The 27,881-nt window shown below is 44.3% G+C and overlaps 2 protein-coding genes across 2 annotated transcripts in view; one reads left to right on the forward strand and one right to left on the reverse strand.

The window, feature by feature from the left end:
* Rap1 (RAS oncogene family member Rap1) overlaps positions 1-27,881 on the reverse strand; it is a 168,815-nt gene that overhangs the window by 139,918 nt on the left and 1,016 nt on the right. The gene's annotated exons all lie outside the window — the stretch shown is intronic.
* LOC139755175 (uncharacterized) lies at positions 4,655-27,757 on the forward strand. The gene is made up of 4 exons (XM_071673346.1): positions 4,655-4,734; positions 25,225-25,541; positions 25,659-26,276; positions 26,307-27,757. The coding sequence occupies exons 1-4, from the start codon at positions 4,655-4,657 to the stop codon at positions 26,609-26,611; spliced, it is 1,320 nt and encodes a 439-aa protein (XP_071529447.1). The 3' UTR covers positions 26,612-27,757.

Raw genomic sequence — 27,881 nt, forward strand, 5'->3', positions numbered from 1 at the left:
ACACACACACACAGCTCCACCCCTCCCGACACACACACACACACACAGCTCCACCCCTCCCTACACACACACACACACACAGCTCCACCCCTCCCTACACACACACACACACACACACACAGCTCCACCCCTCCCGACACACACACACACACACACACACACACACACAGCTCCACCCCTCCCTACACACACACACACACACACACACAGCTCCACCCCTCCCTACACACACACACACACTCCCGGTATTCCACATGACCTAAGCTTATGTGTCGTGGTGGTGTGGCACACGGCTCCTGCAGGAGGACCATCTTGCCCACGATCGTGCGTGGCTCCCTCCACCCTCATCCTCCACCCTCCACCCTCCACCCTCACCCTCCACCCTCACCCTCCACCCTCACCCTCCACCCTCACCCTCACCCTCACCCTCCACCCTCCACCCTCACCATGGCCTACACTCAACTCCGCCAGCCATGTGGCTACCAACACTTGGCCTCACAGCTTTAACTCCTGGCCACCAACTACGGTACGACCCCAGAGTGCAACCACGCCACGACCCCAGAGTACAACCACGATACGACCCCACAGTACAACCACGCCACGACCCCAGAGTACAACCACGCTACGACCCCAGGGTACAACCACGCCAAGACCCCAGAGTACAACTACGCCACGACCCTAGAATACAACTACGTTAGGACCCCAGAGTACAACCACGCTACGACCCCAGAGTACAACCACGCCACGACCCCAGGTACAACGACGGTACGACCCTTCCAGCACCACGGTACGACCTTGGGCCTTTGATGTTACCCTCAGGAGTCGGTCAGGTCAAAGGTCAGCCTCTCAGAAGCCAAAACTTCTCGTTTCTTTTTTCGAAAGCAACATGTGAGACGTGTGATGACGTCACACCAACACCTAGAATGTCTGTCGTGGTCTGTGTGTTGGTCTGGGTCACACTGAGTGAGGCCTGCGACACCCAGCTGCTGACGGTGACGAGGACGTGTGTGTGTGTGTGTGTGTGTGTGTGTGTGTGTGTGTGTGTGTGTGTGTGTGTGTGTGTGTCAAGCTGCATCAACTGAGGTAAGAGGAAGAAGAAAAAACCGAAGCCTTCCTTTGGAAGGTGGAATGAGAGTCTCCGGGCGTCACACAGTGGCAGAGCTACGGTCATCATCAGGGATGTGACGCGCTCCACACTGTTGTCACAGTGGACGACACTAAGACCCCAGCACCTGCCGCCACACGGGATGGAGAAGACGTTTTGAAAAGTACTAAGATATACCGAAAAGACCACAACAGAACACCACTGGGTCACGAAGACCCACATACAGCTCATGGTCCTGGTGAAATTTGACCATATGTTCCGACGTGGTGTGCAGATCCACTTGATACACCACTGGAAATACTGCTCCAGATGTTGCAGTGAGGCGAAGGGCCAAGGACGTCGAAATGGGGACACCTCATACCCATCTACAAGAAAGGAGACAGGGAAGAGGAGCTGAAGCTACAGTCTGGTCTCCAGTGTGGTCTGTGAGGTACTGGAAAAAATCATCAGAGAGCAAATGAAAGACTTCCTGTAGAGGAAAGATCACAGAAGTGAGAGACAACACAGTTTCAGGGAAAGGAAGTCATGAGTAACGACCCTCTTACACATCATGAGTGAGATCTCTGTCTTAGACAAGAAAGAGAAGTGTGGGAAGAGCTTTTGTATCTGGAGTGCCAGAGAACATCTGACACTACACAGCATGGGAGGAGGAGGAAGAATCTGGGATGACTAGACAGGAATACGGAGACGACTTCTGTAGCAGATGATAGTAATGTTGTTGGAAGGGAACAAAGGACGTATGTTGGACAAGCCTTCTCTCCTGGTGGTGGGTTAAGATCACCACAGGAGTGCCGCAGGATTCTGTTCTGGGACCACTGCTGTTCTTAACCTACGTGAATGACTCGCCTGAAGGTATATACATAAACTCCTACCTGAATATGTCTGACGATGACGCCAAGGTCACGGGGAAGGGTAAAGCCAGCAGGATTACATCAACTTTCTAAGTAACCAGTACACACTCCAAGGTTGGCCTGCTCCACATTTATAAGGGACCAGTACACATTCCAAGGTTGGCCTGCTCCACATTTATAAGGGACCAGTACACATTCCAAGGTTGGCCTGCTCCACATTTATAAGGGACCAGTACACATTCCAAGGTTGGCCTGCTCCACATTTATAAAGTGTGACCCAAGTAAAGGTCGGTCGAATATTAAGGAGAGGTCAAAGCGAAGGGTATCCTCGATATAAATACTATCTAGTGTTTTAGTTTTGATATTTACAATATTTGTTATCTAGATATACCTAGATAAAGCATTCCAGTGAGAGTATGGGTGAAGGGCACAGTAGGTGGAGGCCAGTATAGAGCGTACAGTGGGTATAGTATGTGGACACAGGAGGGTGACAGGTGGGCCCGAGTGGGTCCCAGGGACCCTAAGGGGCCCCTCTCCCGTCTGGAGGGAGGAGGCGGGTCCAGGATACATGAACACATGATATATAGTTGCAGGAAAGTGAGTGATGCTGACAGGAACATTGGGAACAATATGTGTTAAAAGAAAGCAAGTTTAGAATATGTCATACGTATACAGACCATCTTGTTAACATGTGAATTACCGTGTGTACACAAACTAATGACATATACACTCAGGTGTGTATCCAGAGCAGGAGACAACGTAGCGTACAGTCGTTAACATCCACATCAGTATGAGAGGTGAACGGTACAGCAGTACATGTTGGCAATACAGTTACAGAATATACTGGCACTGCGCAGGCTATCAACATTCACAGTAATACAAAGAAGGTCGAGGTAGTACATTAAACACTGGACACTGTAGTTACAGAACGTGCCTGTACCGGGCATGATTACACCGGTCTTGACACAGCTCAGGACGTGGCAAATTTGGAATGTAGTGTCGGATGTCTTCAGGGATGTTACTGTCAGTAATCACAAAGTTGTGGCAACACTGAGCCTTCAGGGATGTTACTGTCAGTAAAGTAATCACAAAGTTGTGGCAACACTGAGCCTTCAGGTCTACAGTCACTACAATGTAGCACACGTGAGGTCGGCAAAGACGCTGTATCTCAGGCAGGAGTCACACGGCAAGACCCACTCCAGGAACCGAACGTTGCTTGAGTGCAAGGTATAAGAAGACGTTCTCCTTGGTGTATACGAACACCTCGACGGTACAGACGAACTTCATACCCGAATATATTTGCAGATGATGCCATGAGGGATCACATCAACATACAAGGGAACCCAGCCAAGCTTCACGCTCGGTGTGATATACGAGTCACAAAGTTCATCCGAGTAGATGGCAAGTCATGAGGATGGGACAAAGTGAACAGAGGCTTCATTACGTGTATCATCCAGCAGGACACCAGCTGCAGGATACTGTGTGTGAGTAACATGGGAGTCGACAATGTACCTAACTTTGTCGTCACATTCCCACCTTCACAACACTGTGAGAAAGTGTTCGCCGACAAAATTATAATCTCGTAAAGGCAAACGACAGAGAAGCCCAAACAACTAAACAAGAAAGACAACAAAGACGTCATCAGAATTAAGAGAACTCTCAGACCATACGTTGTCCACTATGTATGAGAGAAGAGGAAGATCTTGTTCTCGCCTTTGTTTTCAAACCAGGTTAATGACGTCAAGAACAAGCGATTCTTCTAATGACAGAAATACAGAACAACCAGATGACATCATAACATGAAATACAGAACAACCAGATGACATAACATGAAATACAGAACAACCAGATGACATAACATGAAATACAGAACAACCAGATGACATAACATGAAATACAGAACAACCAGATGACATAACATGAAATACAGAACAACCAGATGACATAACATGAAATACAGAACAACCAGATGACATAACATGAAATACAGAACAACCAGATAACATAACATGAAATACAGAACAACCAGATGACATAACATGAAATACAGAACAACCAGATGACATAACATGAAATACAGAACAACCAGATAACATAACATGAAATACAGAACAACCAGATGACATAACATGAAATCGAGCAAAGACATTTCACGAAAGAAGTAAAAAAAATACTTTCACTGTGCTGGAGTTCTGGGTGGATTGAACAACCAGACTGATGACGTAGTGAATGTTGACAACATATACAAGTTCTGATGGCTGTAGTGTATGGCAGCAGAGAAGGTTCATCACTTCCCAGCTCCTTAGCGAGGCTGCAGGAGCCCCAGAGAAGTGGTTCTGATCTGACATCCACTAACAGAACCCTCTTGGTCCTCACGCAAAAGAGATCTTCAATAACCTCTGGAATTCTCTCTCTCTCTCTCTCTCTCTCTCTCTCTCTCTCTCTCTCTCTCATCAGTCGACCGCTAACTCCCCAGCTGATCAAGCATCGCACGCATTTTGCCGCCACATTTCTCTGTTGTGAGTCAAGTGTGGATGGCTCTGCTCCCAGTCGTCCATCTCCTGCCGCCTCCCTCGCCTCACACGGAGCCTCCCGCCAGCCTCCGGGTCACCTACAACATCTGCTCTGCTGAACATCAGGAGAGACAGAGGATCACGAGGAACGAGAGCCAAGCCTGAGCTGAGCTGCAACATCCAGGATGTTTGCTGAGGATGTTCGTGGATGTTATGATGGCTGGCGAGCGTGCCTCCTTGTTATGACTGCACGTCTGAAGACCAAGTGATTTCCTTCACGTTCTTAGTGAACGAAGGATTTAAGACGACCCGCAGGCGGACCCCAGGGTGGAGGCAGTCAACCTCATCCTTCAAGGCAGACGTTGTGGCAACTGGGTCACCCTCACACCACACACTGGGCCCAGTGTGTGGTGAGGGAGGCCGCCCTCACACTACACTCTGGGCCCAGTGTGTGGTGGGGGAGGCCAGCCTCACACTACACTCTGGGCCCAGTGTGTGGTGAGGGAGGCCAGCCTCACACTACACTCTGGGCCCAGTGTGAGGTGAGGGAGGCCAGCCTCACACTACACTCTGGGCCCAGTGTGTGGTGAGGGAGGCCGCCCTCACACTACACTCTGGGCCCAGTGTGTGGTGAGGGAGGCCAGCCTCACACTACACTCTGGGCCCAGTGTGTGGTGAGGGAGGCCAGCCTCACACTACACTCTGGGCCCAGTGTGTGGTGGGGGAGGCCAGCCTCACACTACACTCTGGGCCCAGTGTGTGGTGAGGGAGGCCAGCCTCACACTACACTCTGGGCCCAGTGTGTGGTGAGGGAGGCAAGTATACGCCAGTCATGGGACACAGCGAGTCTGCGCAGTTGGTGACGATAACTTAACAGTGACAGTCATTGTTGTTGTATGACGACAAACACAATCCCTCGAGAACCTCCAGGTGAACACGAACTTGCAAATCATATTTTTCAACACACTGACTTCCCTCATCACACAGACAAATTGAACCAATTAGATATCACTTTTGTCATATCATCTGTTTCACCAAAACTATATATATATATATATATATATATATATATATATATATATATATATATATAGTTTTGGTGAAACAGACGATATGATATATATTCCTATGAGTCCACGGGGAAAATGAAACACGATAAGTTCCCAAGTGCACTTTCGTGTAATGATCACATCGTCGGGGGAGATACAAGAATGAGATAGAAGACGTAGAACAGTCATTTGATATACAGGGAAGAGACGTAGCTAAGACTCCCGCTTAGCTATGTCTCTTCCTTGTATATCAATAACTGCTTGTTCTACTTCTTCCATCTCATTCTTGTATCTCCCCCGACAACGTGATCATTACACGAAAGTGCACTTGGGAACTTACCGTGTTTCATTTCCCTGTACATTTTGCATATACTAGATCACGCGCACCACTGTAACCTCTTGCAATAATATATATATATATATATATATATATATATATATATATATATATATATATATATATATATATATATATCCTGAGAAGGTGCAATGGAAGACAAACAAAAACTATACTTGACATAAAGCAGCTGAGGTACAGGCCGGGTCGTAAGCAGCGACGATGGAAGAGAGAAGGACGAAGCGCGACTTGATCATAAACATAACGCTGCTCAGTGACTGTTGACTTGTGGAGACGGAGCAAGTGCTGCTTGTGAGGCAAACTCTGACTTGTGAGAACAACAGCAAAACAAAACCCGACAACAACAGTTCAGAACAGACAGACAGCTTAGCACACTGCCAGGATGTGAGGAATATCTACCACCACCACCACCGTCAGCCAAGACGGGATGAGTGGAATGAGGTTAGTGAGGAGTGAGATGTGAGGATTACCACACCCGAGACAATGATGGAGAGAAATGAGGAGGTCAAATATGTGGACCCCAGTGTATAACCCTCCTCCCTCTAGGTACACAAAACAAAGGTATTAAACACATGGACGCAATTACACACACACACACACACACACACACACAGATCAGGCCCACGTGTCTCTCGTGCCCCCCCCCCCCCCCACAACCCCCCTTGTAAGCTGATCATATTAATCACGTAGTGTACTGACGTAGGCCACACCCAGCCTGACCCTCCTCAGTGTGTGTGTTGCCTGTTAGCGCCGCCAGCTGGTCTATGTCCCGTGTGTGTACACCCTCACATGGCAAGGTACACAGCCAGTGAGACTACACCTGAGTACGACACTCCAGCAAGACGGCACGACCCCTGGGTATGACGACCTGGCCGTTGAGCACATTCTAGGGTGGGGGGGTCAAATGGTGGTTCTGTAGGATCGCACCGTCAGGTAGCGAAGACGGTGACAGGTTTGTACCACACAGGCTGGTCCACTGTCTTATGGCAGGAGAGAGAGAGAGAGAGAGAGAGAGAGAGAGAGAGAGAGAGAGAGAGAGAGAGAGAGAGAGAGAGAGAGTCTCTCTCTCTAACGTGCCACTTGAGGCAGATCAGCAGCTCATCAAATCCATCGCTCCACCACCTTCTCCTCCTACAGGTCAGGACCCCACTCCTCACCGCACCCAGACCCATCCAGACCCATCCTCACTGCACCCAGACCCATCCAGACCCATCCTCACTGCACCCAGACCCATCCAGACCCATCCTCACTGCACCCAGACCCATCCAGACCCATCCTCACTGCACCCAGACACATCCTCAGTCCACCACTGAGATAGATAACTAGCCATAAGGCGAGTCAGGTAGATAACTAGCCATAAAGCGCGTCAGATAGATAACTAGCCATAAAGCGCGTCAGATAGATAACTAGCCATAAGGCGAGTCAGATAGATAACTAGCCATAAAGCGCGTCAGATAGATAACTAGCCATAAAGCGAGTCAGATAGATAACTAGCCATAAAGCGCGTCAGATAGATAACTAGCCATAAAGCGCGTCAGATAGATAACTAGCCATAAAGCGCGTCGGATAGATAACTAGCTATAAAGCGCGTCAGATAGATAACTAGCCATAAAGTGCGTCAGATAGATAACTAGCCATAAAGCGAGTCAGATAGATAACTAGCCATAAAGCGCGTCAGATAGATAACTCGCCATAAAGCGCGTCAGGTAGATAACTAGCCATAAAGCGAGTCAGATAGATAACTAGCCATAAAGCGCGTCAGATAGATAACTAGCCATAAAGCGCGTCAGATAGATAACTAGCCATAAGGCGAGTCAGATAGATAACTAGCCATAAAGCGCGTCAGATAGATAACTAGCCATAAAGCGCGTCAGATAGATAACTAGCCATAAAGCGCGTCAGATAGATAACTAGCCATAAAGCGCGTCAGATAGATAACTAGCCATAAAGCGCGTCAGATAGATAACTAGCCATAAAGCGCGTCAGATAGATAACTAGCCATAAAGCGAGTCAGATAGATAACTAGCCATAAAGCGCGTCAGATAGATAACTAGCCATAAAGCGCGTCAGATAGATAACTAGCCATAAAGCGCGTCAGATAGATAACTAGCCATAAAGCGCGTCAGATAGATAACTAGCCATAAAGCGCGTCAGATAGATAACTAGCCATAAAGCGCGTCAGATAGATAACTAGCCATAAAGCGCGTCAGATAGATAACTAGCCATAAAGCGCGTCAGATAGATAACTAGCCATAAAGCGCGTCAGATAGATAACTAGCCATAAAGCGCGTCAGATAGATAACTAGCCATAAAGCGCGTCAGATAGATAACTAGCCATAAGCGCGTCAGATAGATAACTAGCCATAAAGCGCGTCAGATAGATAACTAGCCATAAAGCGCGTCAGATAGATAACTAGCCATAAAGCGCGTCAGATAGATAACTAGCCATAAAGCGCGTCAGATAGATAACTAGCCATAAAGCGCGTCAGATAGATAACTAGCCATAAAGCGCGTCAGATAGATAACTAGCCATAAAGCGCGTCAGATAGATAACTAGCCATAAAGCGCGTCAGATAGATAACTAGCCATAAAGCGCGTCAGATAGATAACTAGCATATAAGCGAGTCAGATAGATAAAACTAGCCATAAAGAACAAACGGTTTACGATCTGTGGACCATTAACCCCCAAGACACCAGCAGGGAGGGAGATTGTCACCAACCAGAGAGAGGAGGAGGGAGGGAGGGAGGGGCGCGGGGACCTGCTGGTGCCTGGCAGCGGTGCAGGCGCCAGGCTGGACCATCAACATCAGGAGCCGCTGCTGCCACGCTCACACGACTCCCACTGTCAGCGTCAACCCACATAATCCGGTCTCCTGAGTCACCGGCGCGGGTCGCTCACTCACCTCTCTCGACGGCGACTTTACAATCGTGCGACAGCTCGTCCTCGGCCATGACACATGCGCGTCACGCTAAGCCTCTCCCGCCACACGTAGTCACACTTGACTGTTCACACTTCCTCCTCCTTAACTTGCCGTCTTCTGGACGACATGGAATGTAGCTTTTTCTCTTTTTTTTCGTCTTTCAGAGCTTTTCATACCTACGTTTTCTTTTCTCTACATATCATCGTTCGTTTTCCTAATATTACACACTGCCTTCTACTCAACGGTTTCTAAGTCTCATCATGACAGAGACCAACAAATGTATGGTCCCTGGTCCTCACCATCATCATGACAGAGACCAACAAATGTATGGTCCCTGGTCCTCACCATCATCATGACAGAGACCAACATATCTATGGTCCCTGGTCCTCACCATCATCATGACAGAGACCAACAAATGTATGGTCCCTGGTCCTCACCATCATCATGACAGAGACCAACAAATGTATGGTCCCTGGTCCCCGGCATCATGGGATGTTAAGAACCTCCGGGTTCCCGCCTGACTCTACTGCCAATGTGAGGCAGGACTCTGGCAGTAGTAGTACCGGCCCCTCCCACCACCTTTCCCTCGCTGATCGACCTTCCTCGTCGTATATTCATTCTACCAACATTCGTGGTCTCTACAGTAACTTCTCTGTTGAACACCATCTGTATAATGCCTCTTTTAGTATCTTACTTCTTTCTGAGACACAGTTGTCTAATGATGTTCTCACTCGTCCCTTCTTCATATAACCTCCACTCACGATTCCGGTTCAACGGTGTTGTTTGTGTTTACTCCAACGTCAACACACCTGTTGCACGCCTCGAGGACCATAAGTCCCCAAGCTTTGTTGTTATGTGGCTCAAGGTCTGTCTCCCAACTACCACACTTGTCCTCTGTTTCGCCAATTGCTCTTCTAATCTTACAAATTCTATATCATTCTTTGACTCTTTAAACTCCTGCCATGATACTGTGGCATCCTCTCACTCGCAAGCCGAGATCCTCTACCTCGGGGATTTCAACGTTCACCATAGGGAATGGTTGAATTCCTCCCATATTGATGGTGGAGGATTGAAACTCTCACGTTCTCCATCTTCAATGATCTAGAGCAAATTGTCTCCCACCCTACACATATTCCTGACCGCTGTGACCACTACCCTAATATTCTGGACTTGTTTTTCGCCTTTACTCCATCCTGCTCTAACTACACATTCTTGCTCCCAGTTGGTTCATCTGATCACACTCATAAATGTATTTATTCTAACGGCTCCTCCAGCAGCCCCTTCCAAGCATAGATACAGGCACCTCCACAAAGCTGACTGGAATAACTTACGTAACTTGTTTTCTGACTTTCCTTGTGTAAATTACTGTCTCTTATGTGGTGATGCTTCTGTCTCCACCAAACACATAACAGATGTTATTGTTGCGGGAATGGAAGCATTTATCCCCTCTTCCTCTCGGTCCTGTTCTGAGGCCATTCAAGCAAGGGATCAGGCATATCAGACTTGAAAAAACTCTCCTTCCTCTGGTTCCCATTCAGCAGTTAACACTGCACGTCATCACCACAAATACGTTACCCGTGAGGCGAAGCGTTCTTTTACTCAAAGTAAGTACGATAGCCTCTCCTCGTCATCCACTGATAGGTCTTTCTGGTCTTTAGCTAAGGGCATCTCTAACATCTTCTGTCGCTCTACCTTTCCTTCACTTTTCCGTTCTGACGGTACTATAGCTGTCTCTCCCGTAGACAAAGCAACTCTTTGGTTCCCGTTTCTCCTCTAACTCCACCTTGGATGACTCTAACATTCCTTCACCCCTGATGCTCGGACTGTCCGAGAAGCGCTTCTTTCTCTGCACACAAGCAAGGCTTATGGTCCTGATGGCATCCATCCCCACGTACTGAAAGAGTGTGTCTCTGAGCTTGCACCTGTGCTTGCTCGTCTGTTCCGTTTCTGTTTAAAAACCAAAACTTTTTCTTCACCTTGGAAGCATTCATTGATACATCCCATCCCTAAGAAGAGTGATCGTTCTAACCTCTCTAACTATCGTCCTGTTGCTCTGACATCTATCATTTCCAGTCTTTGAATCCCTCCTCAACTGCCATATCCTCAGACATGTCAAAACTCAGTCTTCTCTCTTATCACCAGTATGGTGTCTTCTCAACATCCCTGAAAGATTTTGGGGGAATCGAGTGTAGTTGCCCTTGACATATCTAAAGCTTTTGAGAGGTATGGCATCAGGGTCTCATCTCTAAGCTCCCCTCTTTTTGGCTTCCCTCCCTGACTTTGCTCCTTCATATCTAGCTTCCTTTCCGGCCGATACACCTCAGTGGTTGTTGACGCATCAGTCCCCCCCCCCCCCTTTTTCTTCATCAATTTTTTGAACAATTTCCTTTCCTCCACAAGTAATCCAGTGCACTCATACGCTGACGACTCAACACTATTCATCCACATCCTTCAATTCTGCTCCCTCTTCTCTCACTCGATCTGCATCTCGTCTCAACACAGCTTCCTCAATAAACTCAGACTTGGACAGCACATCTCAGCAGTCTAGACGAAATCTAGATAAGTTAAAAAACCTCCCAAGCTCAGTTTCTACCCATCTATCTCTCGAAAATTCCTCACAACTCTCGTCTCTCCTTTGACGGTTCTGTAATTCCACCTCTTGACTCAATGAACATAACTGGTATCATCGTAACATTCAGTCTTTACTGGAAATCCCACATTATGGGAATAGCTAAGTCTGCCTCTAAGAAACTGGCTGTCCTGTTTAGATTTCGAAACTTCTCTTCTGAACAGTTGTCCCGTTTATACAAAGGATTGATTCGTCCTTGTATGGAGTACTGCTCTCATATCTGGGGTGGTTCTATCTCTGTATGCTTACTTGACAGTTGAGTCGAAAGCAGATCCGACTTATAAACTGTCTCAGGTTAACTTCCAAACTTGACCCACTTGCCCTACGCCGCAATGTTGGTTCACTTTCCCTCTTCTATAGGTATTACTTTGGGTTTTGCTCCCAAGAGCTGGCTGCTTGTGTGCCCCCACCACTAGCTAGACCACGCAATACTCGGAACACTCATGTCTACCTTCTCATGTCTTTCTCACTAACTATGACCTGACACATATCAAAAGACAGGTTTATCACTTACTCCAAAATTCGTAAATACTTTCCCTTGTCTTTTCTTTTTCCGTTTCATAACTGTATTCTAATTACGGGCTGGCCTTGATGTAGACTTTTGTCTGTGACTGGAGCCTTCAACATCAAGAAACACTTCCTGTTTGTTACATAACACCTTTCATTTACCTTGAACTAATTTTTTCTACTTTCATTTACCTTGAACTAATTTTTTCTACTTTCATTTACCTTGAACTAATTTTTTCTACTTTCATTTACCTTGAACTAATTTTTTCTACTTTCATTTACCTTGAACTAATTTTTTCTACTTTCATTTACCTTGAACTAATTTTTTCTACTTTCATTTACCTTGAACTAATTTTTTCTACTTTCATTTACCTTGAACTAATTTTTTCTACTTTCATTTACCTTGAACTAATTTTTTCTACTTTCATTTACCTTGAACTAATTTTTTCTACTTTCATTTACCTTAAACTAATTTTTTCTACTTTCATTTACCTTGAACTATTTTTTTTCTACTTTCAATTACCTTGAACTATATTTTTCTACTTTCATTTACCTTGAACTATTTTTTTCTACTTTCATTTGCCTTGAACTATTTTTTCTACTTTCATTTACCTTGAACTATTTTTTTTCTACTTTCAATTTCCTTGAACTATATTTTTCTACTTTCATTTACCTTGAACTATTTTTTTTCTACTTTCATTTACCTTGAACTATTTTTTCTACTTTCATTTACCTTGAACTAATTTTTTCTACTTTCATTTACCTTGAACTAATTTTTTCTACCTTCATTTTGTTACTTGCTATCTTCCATTTTCTAATCATTACATACTGCGCCCCATTTTCTTTGTAAATACCGTCTTTCGCTTCCTCTAGCGCAGACCCTCCTCTATTTTCGTTTAATTACAAGGTCTCCTCCGTTTTCTCTTTATTACAATCTTTCATATTTTCCATACCCTCTTCCATTTTCACTATTGAATATAACGTCTATGGAACAAAAGATATATTTTCTGACCTTTTCCTGGATATATCTGACTACCCGACACCTCCCATCTCACATGTACTTTAATCTGAACGCAACTATTTCATAAACACACACACACACATACACACACACACACACACACACACACACACACACACACATATATATATATATATATATATATATATATATATATATATATATATCACACTTTGTCGCTGTCTCCCGCGTTAGCGAGGTAGCGCAAGGAAACAGACGAAAGAAATGACCCAACCCACCCAAATACACATGTATGTACATACACGTCCACACATGCACACATACATACCTGTATATCTCAACGTATACATATATATATATATATACACACACAGACATATACATATATATACATGTACACAATTCATACTGTCTGCCCTTATTCATTTCGTCGCCACCCCGCCACACATAAAATGACAACCCCCTCCCTCCGCATGTGCGCGAGGTAGCGCTAGGAAAAGACAACAAAGGCCACACTCGTTCACACTCAGTCTCTAGCTGTCATGTGTAAAGCACCGAAACCACAGCTCCCTTTCCACATCCAGGCCCCACAAAACTTTCCATGGTTTACCCCAGACGCTTCACATGCCCTCGTTCAATCCATTGACAGCACGTCGACCCCGGTATACCACATCGTTCCAATTCACTCTATTCCTTGCACGCCTTTCACCCTCCTGCATGTTCAGGCCCCGATCACTCAGAATCTTTTTCACTCCATCTTTCCACCTCCAATTTGGTCTCCCACTTCTCGTTCTCTCCACCTGTGACACATATATCCTCTTTGTCAATCTTTCTTCACTCATTCTCTCCATGTGACCAAACCATATATATATATATATATATATATATATATATATATATATATATATATATATATATATATATCATTCAAACCTCCAACAGCCAGGATCGAACCCGGGACCCTTGTGTAACAGGCGGTAATGCTACTGCTAGGGTATGGGCCAGGCCCATAGCCTAGCTGTAACATTCCCGCCTGTGGCACAGGGGTCCCGGGTTCGATCCTGGCTGTTGGAAGTTTGTATGTTCTATGAAGGTGCGCGTTCCTATGCACTTATTTCGTATTCATATACCTCCGCGTTGTACAGTTAGGTTCAGTAAAATGCTATCTGCTGGCTATGTGCGCCTGTTGGGAGATGACCGGTGTAGACCCCGTTGCTCACCAACGTGAGACGAAGGGTATTCGAGTACAGAGTATTCGAATAGTTATTTCCTATTAGCCAGGTCCATAGCCTAGCGGTAGTATTCCCGCCTGTTACACAAGGGCCCCGGGTTCGATCGTGGCTGTTGGAGCTTTGTATGTTCTATGAAGGTGCGCGTTCCTAAGCACTTTGTTCTATGTATATGTGCATGTGTGGGCGTTTATGTATATACATGTGTGTGGGAGGGTTGGGCAATTCATTCTACTGTTTCCTTGCGCTACCTCGCTAACGCGGGAGACAGCGACAAAGTATAATATATACTTTGAAAGGCGACAAGGCAGCAGGTTTGGATGGTATTGCAGTGGAATTTATTAAAAAAGGGGGTGACTGTATTGTTGACTGGTTGGTAAGGTTATTTAATGTATGTATGACTCATGGTGAGGTGCCTGAGCATTGGCGGAATGCGTGCATAGTGCCATTGTACAAAGGCAAAGGGGATAAGAGTGAGTGCTCAAATTACAGAGGTATAAGTTTGTTGAGTATTCCTGGTAAATTATATGGGAGGGTATTGATTGAGAGGGTGAAGGCATGTACAGAGCATCAGATTGGGGAAGAGCAGTGTGGTTTCAGAAGTGGTAGAGGATGTGTGGATCAGGTGTTTGCTTTGAAGAATGTATGTGAGAAATACTTAGAAAAGCAAATGGATTTGTATGTTGCATTTATGGATCTGGAGAAGGCATATGATAGAGTTGATAGAGATGCTCTGTGGAAGGTATTAAGAATATATGGTGTGGGAGGAAAGTTGTTAGAAGCAGTGAAAAGTTTTTATCGAGGATGTAAGGCATGTGTACGTGTAGGAAGAGAGGAAAGTGATTGGTTCTCAGTGAATGTAGGTTTGCGGCAGGGGTGTGTGATGTCTCCATGGTTGTTTAATTTGTTTATGGATGGGGTTGTTAGGGAGGTAAATGCAAGAGTTTTGGAAAGAGGGGCAAGTATGAAGTCTGTTGGGGATGAGAGAGCTTGGGAAGTGAGTCAGTTGTTGTTCGCTGATAATACAGCGCTGGTGGCTGATTCATGTGAGAAACTGCAGAAGCTGGTGACTGAGTTTGGAAAAGTGTGTGGAAGAAGAAAGTTAAGAGTAAATGTGAATAAGAGCAAGGTTATTAGGTACAGTAGGGTTGAGGGTCAAGTCAATTGGGAGGTGAGTTTGAATGGAGAAAAACTGGAGGAAGTGAAGTGTTTTAGATATCTGAGAGTGGATCTGGCAGCGGATGGAACCATGGAAGCGGAAGTGGATCATAGGGTGGGGGAGGGGGCGAAAATCCTGGGGGCCTTGAAGAATGTGTGGAAGTCGAGAACATTATCTCGGAAAGCAAAAATGGGTATGTTTGAAGGAATAGTGGTTCCAACAATGTTGTATGGTTGCGAGGCGTGGGCTATGGATAGAGTTGTGCGCAGGAGGATGGATGTGCTGGAAATGAGATGTTTGAGGACAATGTGTGGTGTGAGGTGGTTTGATCGAGTGAGTAACGTAAGGGTAAGAGAGATGTGTGGAAATAAAAAGAGCGTGGTTGAGAGAGCAGAAGAGGGTGTTTTGAAGTGGTTTGGGCACATGGAGAGGATGAGTGAGGAAAGATTGACCAAGAGGATATATGTGTCGGAGGTGGAGGGAACAAGGAGAAGAGGGAGACCAAATTGGAGGTGGAAAGATGGAGTGAAAAAGATTTTGTGTGATCGGGGCCTGAACATGCAGGAGGGTGAAAGGAGGGCAAGGAATAGAGTGAACTGGAGCGATGTGGTATACCGGGGTTGACGTGCTGTCAGTGGATTGAATCAAGGCATGTGAAGCGTCTGGGGTAAACCATGGAAAGCTGTGTAGGTATGTATATTTGCGTGTGTGGACGTATGTATATACATGTGTATGGGGGGGGGGGGTTGGGCCATTTCTTTCGTCTGTTTCCTTGCGCTACCTCGCAAACGCGGGAGACAGCGACAAAGTATAATAAAAAAAAAAATAATATATATATATATATATATATATATATATATATATATATATATATATATATATATATATATTATATCCTAAGGTCAGGTATTCATTTTATCGACCAACCCGTAGGTAAGGATGAACAGCTGGATTAACTGTGGAGTGATAGATATTCTTCCTCTGAACGTAGCCAGTGAAATGTCAACCTATCCTTCCACAAATCTACACAAAAGTTCAGAAATCAGATTCAAGTATACGATCTCATTATTTACGAACGATGGCGAGACAGGAGACCTTAACAAGCGAGTGCACAGCGGCGAGAGATACATTAAAGACGTTTCAGTTTAGGAAGACTTCCTGCGGATCTGATGCGAGATTTTCAAATTTAAGAGTTGACCATGTAAATTATGAAGACATATGATTTGAAGCACTATAGTTGTTAGTACGACACGAATGAAACGTAATGAGAAGAACTAATATGAAAAAAAGAATTTTGGCAAATAAAACTCACTGTCTATCAAGGAAAAGATGTGTGTGATACTATAGCAGTTATGATAGTGCTATAAGGGTGTGAGTGTTGGGCCCGAAATACGAACAAAAATAATGGAAGAAGGTCAGCTGTGTTGGAAATGATATGTCTGCTGTTATACGACCAAGACTAACATCACCTTGAAAAACCAGTTGTACAAATATTCTGTTACTTAAACATACATTGCGTTAATACGTTTCACTTACAGGTTAGGATAACGAAGCACCATGTATACACTCATTACTATAAAATAGATTATCATTAAGCGAGGCTAGCCAATCATCAACAGCTAGGTTATACACTAACAATAAAGCTATGTTAGCCAGTCTTCAACAACTAGGCTATACGTGAGCAATAAGCTAGGCTTGCCAGTCATCAACAGTTCATTTTCATGCTTTCCTGTCTTCCTCCATGATGTTTTACTTCAACAGTTCATGGTATTTCCAGGCTGAGCGACGTTTTCATCCTGGGTACTACCTTAATGTCCTCAGTTTGCTGCCACACACACACACACACACACACACACACACACACACACACACATCATCACGTATCTTTCTACCTTTTCCTACAACGCACAGTTCCAGTTCTTTCACCTCATGACAGATCAGATGCTCGGGTCAGCCATCATGTCTGGGGAGTGTCTCTGACGTCTCACAAACTTGTTTATTTCCATTTGGTAAACAGGACAACATACGACGCACGATGCACTAGTAAACATGGCACATTTTCTATGACCAGCATTTTGTTTCTCTTTGTGAAAGTTCTCAATATCGCATCAGTCACTATTTGGCTTAATAGTACCCTTATATTAATCCTTAGACAATTTTCTCTCACGAAATCCTAAATATTTGACGTTTTCTTCTCTATTTTTTCCCTAGTTATCCTGTATATGATGGCTACGTTATCCTGTATATGATGGCTCCGTGACTTATTTGCTCTATTTTCCTTCGATGAAACTCCACCAGGATCTGTTGCGCCCACCTTGATATCTACGTTTGTCTTTGGATCGTGTCATTTTCCTCCCTCTCGCGTCATCTGCTGAAGACCAGAGCACACAGTCGTCACCTCTCTCTCGTCGCCCACCATCACTACCACACTCTGTCGTCGTCCATCATCACTACCACACTCTGTCGTCGTCCATCATCACTACCACACTGTCGTCGCCCACCATCACTACCACACTCTGTCGTCGTCCACCATCACTACCACACTCTGTCGTCGTTCACCATCACTACCACTCTGTCGTCGTCCACCATCACTACCACACTCTGTCGTCGTCCACCATCACTACCACACTCTGTCGTCGTTCACCATCACTACCACACTCTGTCGTCGCCCACCATCACTACCACACTCTGTCGTCGCCCACCATCACTACCACACTCTGTCGTCGTCCATCATCACTACCACACTCTGTCGTCGTCCACCATCACTACCACACTCTGTCGTCGTTCACCATCACTACCACTCTGTCGTCGTCCACCATCACTACCACACTCTGTCGTCGTTCACCATCACTACCACACTCTGTCGTCGTCCATCATCACTACCACACTCTGTCGTCGTCCACCATCACTACCACACTCTGTCGTCGTCCATCATCACTACCACACTCTGTCGTCGTCCATCATCACTACCACACTCTGTCGTCGTCCATCATCACTACCACAAACGGTGAAGCTTGTGATACCACTCCATGTGGGCCTCTGGGAGGAAATCCTCCTCCGTCACAAATACTTCCACTTACACTTCTCTGCTGCTAAGAAACACTGGATCCAATCCCCTTGTGTTATATTTAATTTTCAGTTTCCTTACTTTCTCTAACAGAAATCTGTAGTCCACTTTGTCAGGTGATCTAGGAAGTGTTGAGAAAAAAAAAAGTGTCCATCCTCTCCCATTGGAATATATATTGTTCCATAGTGAACATCAGGTTAAGTCTGTGTACTTATACCAGACATACATCTATGCTGGCCATCGTGTTTATAACTGTTCTTCATCAAATGTCCCAGTAATTATTTTTTTTCAAACTCTTCCATAAAACTTTCATTTAGAGAAATGATAAGCTAACTGATCTTTACTGCTTTGTTATCATATTATTCTTTACGCTACATATAGCCATTTTATGTACATTTCCTGCTGTGGTATTATATTATTCTTTACGCTACATATAGCCATTTTATGTACATTTACTGCTGTGGTATTATATTATTCTTTACGCTACATATAGCCATTTTATGTACATTTCCTGCTGTGGTATTATATTATTCTTTACGCTACATATAGCCATTTTATGTACATTTCCTGCTTTGGTATTATATTATTCTTTACGCTACATATAGCCATTTTATGTACATTTACTGCTGTGGTATTATATTATTCTTTACGCTACATATAGCCATTTTATGTACATTTCCTGCTGTGGTATTATATTATTCTTTACGCTACATATAGCCATTTTATGTACATTTCCTGCTGTGGTATTATATTATTCTTTACGCTACATATAGCCATTTTATGTACATTTCCTGCTTTGGTATTATATTATTCTTTACGCTACATATAGCCATTTTATGTACATTTACTGCTGTGGTATTATATTATTCTTTACGCTACATATAGCCATTTTATGTACATTTACTGCTGTGGTATTATATTATTCTTTACGCTACATATAGCCATTTTATGTACATTTCCTGCTGTGGTATTATATTATTCTTTACGCTACATATAGCCATTTTATGTACATTTCCTGCTTTGGTATTATATTATTCTTTACGCTACATATAGCCATTTTATGTACATTTACTGCTGTGGTATTATATTATTCTTTACGCTACATATAGCCATTTTATGTACATTTACTGCTGTGGTATTATATTATTCTTTACGCTACATATAGCCATTTTATGTACATTTCCTGCTGTGGTATTATATTATTCTTTACGCTACATATAGCCATTTTATGTACATTTACTGCTGTGGTATTATATTATTCTTTACGCTACATATAGCCATTTTATGTACATTTACTGCTGTGGTATTATATTATTCTTTACGCTACATATAGCCATTTTATGTACATTTACTGCTGTGGTATTATATTATTCTTTACGCTACATATAGCCATTTTATGTACATTTCCTGCTGTGGTATTATATTATTCTTTACGCTACATATAGCCATTTTATGTACATTTCCTGCTGTGGTATTATATTATTCTTTACGCTACATATAGCCATTTTATGTACATTTCCTGCTGTGGTATTATATTATTCTTTACGCTACATATAGCCATTTTATGTACATTTCCTGCTGTGGTATTATATTATTCTTTACGCTACATATAGCCATTTTATGTACATTTACTGCTGTGGTATTATATTATTCTTTACGCTACATATAGCCATTTTATGTACATTTACTGCTGTGGTATTATATTATTCTTTACGCTACATATAGCCATTTTATGTACATTTACTGCTGTGGTATTATATTATTCTTTACGCTACATATAGCCATTTTATGTACATTTCCTGCTTTGGTATTATATTATTCTTTACGCTACATATAGCCATTTTATGTACATCTCCTGCCTTGGTTTGAGCAGTGTTGTGTTACATTAATGGTCTCGCCATTGTCATCTTCGTCTTCCTGGGGAAAATAAGTGGGACTCCAACAATTCCCTTGACTGTGAGTTATCTTTAAGTTGAAGGATCACATCAGTCATGTCGTCATCACTCACTTGTATTACAGTAAATCTGTCACGTCATCCTAATCACAACCATCAAATATTACGTCACCTACATTTTTTTTTCTTTAGTGCTGAACACAGACTTGTACTGATGGGGTATCATCCTTCCTGCTGCTTACAGTGAGAGAAAGAGAGAGAGAGAGAGAGAGAGAGAGAGAGAGAGAGAGAGAGAGAGAGAGAGAGAGAGAGAGAGAGAGAGAGAGAGAGAGAGAGAGAGAGGCGCAGATGACAACTTGTACCAGCTGGCTGGACGGGTCAGCTGGTGCCGGTACGTCATTATGACCGTATTTACTGGTTCTCTGTGTGCACAAGACCCGGTCATCACTGTATCCAGCGGACCTGTATGTTTGAACAATACCACATACTGACTGTATCTAACCCATTTGTATGTGAGGACAAGACTGTATCATGACTGTATTTAAGTGATACAAGAATGACCGTAACAAGCTGATCCACCAGGAGACTGTATGATGCCTGTATCCAGCTGACCTGTAGCCGAAGACAAGACTACACTGGTGCTGTATTCAGCTGGCTATGTAACGTGAGGAACGCATCATGTGTGTGTATCAGCAGTACAGCTACACACCGTCTCCCACCACACTTCTGGCCTTCACTGTGTCGTGTGTAGTATTTGGTGGAGGTCGCTCCTCCCCCCCCCCACCCCCACACCCCAAGCATCTGTTACCCCCCCCCCCCGCGCTGCGTGGCTCGTGACACCGTATCTTTAAGGGCACAGCGTGTGTGTGTGTGTGTGTGTGTGTGTGTGTGTGTGTGCGCCAGATGGATACACCTTCAAAAGGTGATATGCAATAATCAATTATTGACGGACGGCTTGCTCGTCATGACTCACTGAATGACACGCAAGGCAGAAAAAATATTATTATTATTATCATTATCATTATTATTATTATTATTATTATTATTATCATTATCAGTATTATTGACATTATTTATTCCCATGGCATTTAAGAATGATAAACAATAACATCGTCACATTGCAGTATGATACCTATTCAACGACATCATGTTGCTGCATGATAATCATACAGTGTTACCATTCAGCATGATAATCATACAGTTTTACCATTCAGCATGATAATCATACATTGTTACCATTCAGCATGATAATCATACATTGTTACCATTCAGCATGATAATCATACAGTGTTACCATTCAGCATGATAATCATACAGTGTTACCATTCAGCATGATAATCATACAGTGTTACCATTCAGCATGATAATCATACAGTGTTACCATTCAGCATGATAATCATACAGTGTTACCATTCAGCATGATAATCATACAGTGTTACCATTCAGCATGATAATCATACAGTGTTACCATTCAGCATGATAATCATACAGTGTTACCATTCAGCATGATAATCATACAGTGTTACCATTCAGCATGATAATCATACAGTGTTACCATTCAGCATGATAATCATACAGTGTTACCATTCAGCATGATAATCATACAGTGTTACCATTCAGCATGATAATCATACAGTGTTACCATTCAGCATGATAATCATACAGTGTTACCATTCAGCATGATAATCATACAGTGTTACCATTCAGCATGATAATCATACAGTGTTACCATTCAGCATGATAATCATACAGTGTTACCATTCAGCATGATAATCATACAGTGTTACCATTCAGGATGATAATCATACAGTGTTACCATTCAGCATGATAATCATACAGTGTTACCATTCAGCATGATAGTGTTGAGGGATGATCATTATAACAATCGTTGACCAGTAACACATGATGACCTAACACCACGGTCAACACGAGGCACGACACCATGCACAGCACACACACACACACGGGTCGTACTGTCGTGCACAGTCGTGCTCTCATGCTTAATGGTCGTCCGGGTCGTATTTAAGGATCATACCGTCGTGTATAATGGTCGTACCGTCATGCTTAAGGGTCGTGCCGTCGTGCTGAAAGCGTTTCAGTCTTTCAGAATCGTGCGGAAGCTGCTGAATCAACTGTAAGATACAGCAGTAGGAACGTTCTCTGTACACCTGCTGCTTGTAACACAGGCATATGATCATTGCACTGATATTATGGGTGAAGGATGAACGGCTAGGGTGGAATGGAAACAAGTATAGAATCCTTTTCCTGTAAGCTTGGGAAAGAATTCTACCCACGTATTCCCTACGTGTCGTAGAAGGCGACTACAGGGGCAGGAGTTGGGGGCTGATATCCCCTAACTATTTGTATTTGACTTTATAAAAGATATATATATATATATATATATATATATATATATATATATATATATATATATATATATATATATATATTCCTATGAGTCCACGGGGAAAATAAAACACGATAAGTTCCCTTATCGTGTTTTATTTTCCCCGTGAACTCATAGGAATATCTTGATCACAAGCAAAATTGTGATCCTTTCCAACATATATATATATATATATATATATATATATATATATATATATATATATATATATATATATATATATATATATATATATAAGTTCTCTGATTTCCTTTTTCGGCACAAAATCTGGCCGGGGATGAGGTGCAATTTCCTAAATCAGATCCCGTAAGCCAACAGGTCGCAGTATATTCCCACACACAATCTTACGATCCAAGTTTTACGATCATGCAGCAGCAGCAGCAGCAGCACACGGCAGCAGCAGCAGCAGCACGGCAGCACACGGCAACAGCAGCAGCAGCACACGGCAGCAGCAGCAGCAGCACGGCAGCAGCAGCAGCAGCACGGCAGCACACGGCAGCAGCAGCAGCAGCACGGCAGCAGCAGCAGCAGCACGGCAGCACACGGCAGCAGCAGCAGCACACGGCAGCAGCAGCAGCAGCACGGCAGCAGCAGCAGCAGCACGGCAGCACACGGCAGCAGCAGCAGCAGCACGGCAGCAGCAGCAGCAGCACGGCAGCACACGGCAGCAGCAGCAGCACACGGCAGCAGCAGCAGCACACGGCAGCAGCAGCAGCAGCACGGCAGCACACGGCAGCAGCAGCAGCAGCACGGCAGCACACGGCAGCAGCAGCAGCAGCACGGCAGCACACGGCAGCAGCAGCAGCAGCACGGCAGCAGCAGCAGCAGCACGGCAGCACACGGCAGCAGCAGCAGCACACGGCAGCAGCAGCAGCAGCACGGCAGCAGCAGCAGCAGCACGGCAGCACACGGCAGCAGCAGCAGCAGCACGGCAGCAGCAGCAGCAGCACGGCAGCACACGGCAGCAGCAGCAGCACACGGCAGCAGCAGCAGCACACGGCAGCAGCAGCAGCAGCACGGCAGCACACGGCAGCAGCAGCAGCAGCACGGCAGCACACGGCAGCAGCAGCAGCAGCACGGCAGCACACGGCAGCAGCAGCAGCAGCACACGGCAGCAGCAGCAGCAGCACGGCAGCAGCAGCACACGGCAGCAGCAGCAGCAGCACACGGCATTCAAGTTAGCGACTTACGTCATGCTGGACCAGTTTCCGAAGTCTGGAAGCACAGGTAGTGGGGCAGGGCTCCCGGCCTCCCAATTATGACGTATAAACCACCTGAAGCAGATCGCTAACGGTCGTTACCCTTATGACACATTAATCCTCACCATTATGTCGTACTCCATCAGTCATGACTTCATGCGATACAACGCCAATAAAACGACAAACTTTTAGCGAACGTTACGACAGGTCGGTGACGGTCAAGTTAACAGGGAGGCTGGGTACGTTAGGTTATGCAACGTAACGCAAGTGTTAAAGTTGATTTTCAAATGTCTTGGCGCAGAGTGCGCGCTCTGGTGGGTTGTGATGAATATTACTAACTCGTATCATGATATCAGTCACCTCACACCAACCTAATAAAACTGATATCCTATTTCTGAAAGAAGATAACAATAAGGAAATGCATTCATTACACTGGTGCTAGGTTGCAACTCATCTCTTAAGCTAGGCTACAACTTATCTGAATGGCCTAGCTTACAACCTAGCTAGCTTTACGTCCTAGGCTGCAACTTTATCGTAAAGTGCTAGGCTACAACTTATACGTTATAGGGTGCAATTTATCTTACTTCCTAGGTTGCAATTTCTCTTAAAAGTGCTAGGCTTCAGGTACGTCCTCGGCTGCAATTCATCTTACAGTGCTAGGCTTCAGGTACGTGCTAGGCTGCAATTCATCTTACAGTGCTAGGCTTCAGGTACATCCTAGGCTGCAATTCATCTTACAGTGCTAGGCTTCAGGTACGTCCTCGGCTGCAATTCATCTTACAGTGCTAGGCTTCAGGTACGTGCTAGGCTGCAATTCATCTTACAGTGCTAGGCTTCAGGTACGTGCTAGGCTGCAATTCATCTTACAGTGCTAGGCTTCAGGTACGTGCTAGGCTGCAATTCATCTTACAGTGCTAGGCTTCAGGTACGTGCTAGGCTGCAATTCATCTTACAGTGCTTCAGGTACGTGCTAGGCTTCAGGTACGTGCTAGGCTGCAATTCATCTTACAGTGCTAGGCTTCAGGTACGTGCTAGGCTGCAATTCATCTTACAGTGCTAGGCTTCAGGTACGTGCTAGGCTGCAATTCATCTTACAGTGCTTCAGGTACGTGCTAGGCTTCAGGTACGTGCTAGGCTGCAATTCATCTTACAGTGCTAGGCTTCAGGTACGTGCTAGGCTGCAATTCATCTTACAGTGCTTCAGGTACGTGCTAGGCTTCAGGTACGTGCTAGGCTGCAGCCTAAGTCGTGTGTAGGATTGAGAAGATTCCTGGTGTTCATGACAACAGTGCTAGTGGTAATAGAAGTAATGGTCGTAGTAGCAGAAATCTTTTAGTATTTATGATGGTGGTAGTGATAGCAGCAGATGCAGCGGTGGTAATACAGGTGGTGCTGGTGGTGGTAATACAAGTAGTGGTGGTAACACAGGAAGTGGTGGTAACACAGGAAGTGGTGGTAATACAAGTAGTGGTGGTAATACAGGAAGTGGTGGTAATACAAGTAGTGGTGGTAATACAGGAAGTGGTGGTAATACAAGTAGTGGTGGTAATACAGGAAGTGGTGGTAATACAAGTAGTGGTGGTAATACAGGGAGTGGTGGTAATACAAGAAGTGGTGGTAATACAGGGAGTGGTGGTAATACAAGTAGTGGTGGTAATACAGAAAGTGGTGGTAATACAAGAAGTGGTGGTAATACAGGGAGTGGTGGTAATACAGGAAGTGGTGTTAATACAAGTAGTGGTGGTAACACAGGAAGTGGTGGTAATACAAGTAGTGGTGGTAACACAGGAAGTGGTGGTAATACAAGTAGTGGTGGTAATACAGGAAGTGGTGGTAATACAAGTAGTGGTGGTAATACAGGAAGTGGTGGTAATACAAGTAGTGGTGGTAATACAGGAAGTGGTGGTAATACAAGAAGTGGTGGTAATACAGGGAGTGGTGGTAATACAGGAAGTGGTGTTAATACAAGTAGTGGTGGTAACACAGGAAGTGGTGGTAATACAGGGAGTGGTGGTAATACAAGTAGTGGTGGTAACACAGGAGGTGGTGGTAATACAGGGAGTGGTGGTAATACAAGTAGAAGTGGTAACACAGGAAGTGGTGGTAATACAAGTAGTGGTGGTAATACAGAAAGTGGTGGTAATACAGGAAGTAGTGGTAATACAAGTAGTGGTGGTAATACAAGGAGTGGTGGTAATACAAGAAGTGGTGGTAATACAGGGAGTGGTGGTAATACAAGAAGTGGTGGTAATACAAGTAAAAGTGGTAACACAGGAAGTGGTGGTAATACAAGTAGTGGTGGTAATACAGGAAGTGGTGGTAACACAGGAGGTGGTGGTAATACAGGAAGTGGTGGTAATACAAGTGGTGGTAACACAGGAAGTGGTGGTAATACAAGAAGTGGTGGTAATACAGGGAGTGGTGGTAACACATGAGGTGGTGGTAATACAGGAAGTGGTGGTAATACAAGTAGAAGAGGTAACACAGGAAGTGGTGGTAATACAAGTAGTGGTGGTAATACAGGAAGTGGTGGTAATACAAGTAGTGGTGGTAATACAGGAAGTGGTGGTAATACAAGAAGTGGTGGTAATACAGGAAGTGGTGGTAATACAGGAAGTGGTGTTAATACAAGTAGTGGTGGTAACACAGGAAGTGGTGGTAATACAAGTAATGGTTGTAATACAAGAAGTGGTGGTAATGCAAGTAGTGGTGGTAATACAGGGAGTGGTGGTAATACATGAAGTGGTGATAATACGGGAAGTGGTGGTAATACAAGTAGGGGTGGTAATACAGGGAGTGGTGGTAGTACATGAAGTGGTGATAATACGGGAAGTGGTGGTAATACAAGTAGGGGTGGTAATACAGGGAATGGTGATAATAAATGAAGTGGTGATAATACGGGAAGTGGTGGTAATACAAGTAGGGGTGGTAATACAGGGAGTGGTGGTAATACAGGAAGTGGTGGTAATACAGGAAGTGGTGGTAATACAGGAAGTGGTGGTAATACAGGAAGTGGTGATAATACAGGCAGTGGTGGTAATACAGGAAGTGGTGGTAATACAGGAAGTGGTGATAATACAGGAAATGGTGATAATACAGGCAATGGTAGAATTAGCAGAAGTGGTAGTCAAGGACGTAGCGGTGGTTGAGATGATGTACCACCAACTGAGGTAATTATGGTAGTTATATGTTAGGTGTTGTGATGGTACTTGTGTGCACGTCTACCAGCATCGCTGATCACAACCTTGACTACAACTGCTACCAGTGTTACTTGAGGTGATAGCACTGCTAGAGTTAGGTTAGGTTTAATATTTGGTGATACTAGTAGTAGTAGTAGTAGTAGTAGTAGTAGTAGTAGTAGGAATGACACTATTGATACTAGGAATAGTAATGGTGGTAGTTGTGGTTGTTGTTGTTTGAATGATAGACGTAGTATCAGTAGTTGTTATGTTAGTCCTTACAGTACAACTGGCTGCAATAATAGACTTAACTAGCTACAATCACAGTACTAGTAATAGTAGTAGTAGTAGTAGTAGTAGTAGTTAATAATTGTGGTTGGAATATCAAAGTACGCTATGAGCAACAGTCATTAGATTACTAGCTGCAGTAGTTTCCGTCGTGGGAACAGCGACAGTTAACCAGATGAAGAGCAAAGTGGAATAATACTGAAGTAAACTGTGTGTAACGCCCATTGCTTGGTACTGGTGCCTGCTATCTGGGCTTATCAGATCTGACTTTGTTTCCTGACGGCAACCACTAGTTTTTGGCGCCTAGTTTTTATCAGAGTACATAAGTGCGAATTATGCAACACGTACATACACAAGTATGTACACCTCTTCGACTGTGTACGTGTATGTAAGTGTATCTAGTGGAGGGGTTGTCAGCGGTGTATGGTCGACCCTTCCCCAGCACAGAACATACACTTAGCATCCGGGCATTGTTGGCCACGGGGTCTTTGTTTGGCTGGCACGTCATATCCTCATCTGTATTAAGAGGTTCTTTTACAACTTA

The sequence above is a fragment of the Panulirus ornatus genome, chromosome 18 (genome assembly GCF_036320965.1).
Source record: "Panulirus ornatus isolate Po-2019 chromosome 18, ASM3632096v1, whole genome shotgun sequence".
In the NCBI taxonomy this organism is placed as follows: domain Eukaryota; kingdom Metazoa; phylum Arthropoda; class Malacostraca; order Decapoda; family Palinuridae; genus Panulirus; species Panulirus ornatus.

Bases quoted from the DNA above. Each gene is read 5' to 3' on its own strand.
- LOC139755175 (XM_071673346.1), top strand. From the start codon at position 4,655: ATGTTTGCTGAGGATGTTCGTGGATGTTATGATGGCTGGCGAGCGTGC. The intron at 25,542-25,658 runs GTAATACAAGAA...GTGGTAACACAG, and splicing joins TGGTAATACAGAAAGTGGTG to GAAGTGGTGGTAATACAAGT. The intron at 26,277-26,306 runs GTAATACAGGGA...GTAACACATGAG, and splicing joins TGGTAATACAAGAAGTGGTG to GTGGTGGTAATACAGGAAGT.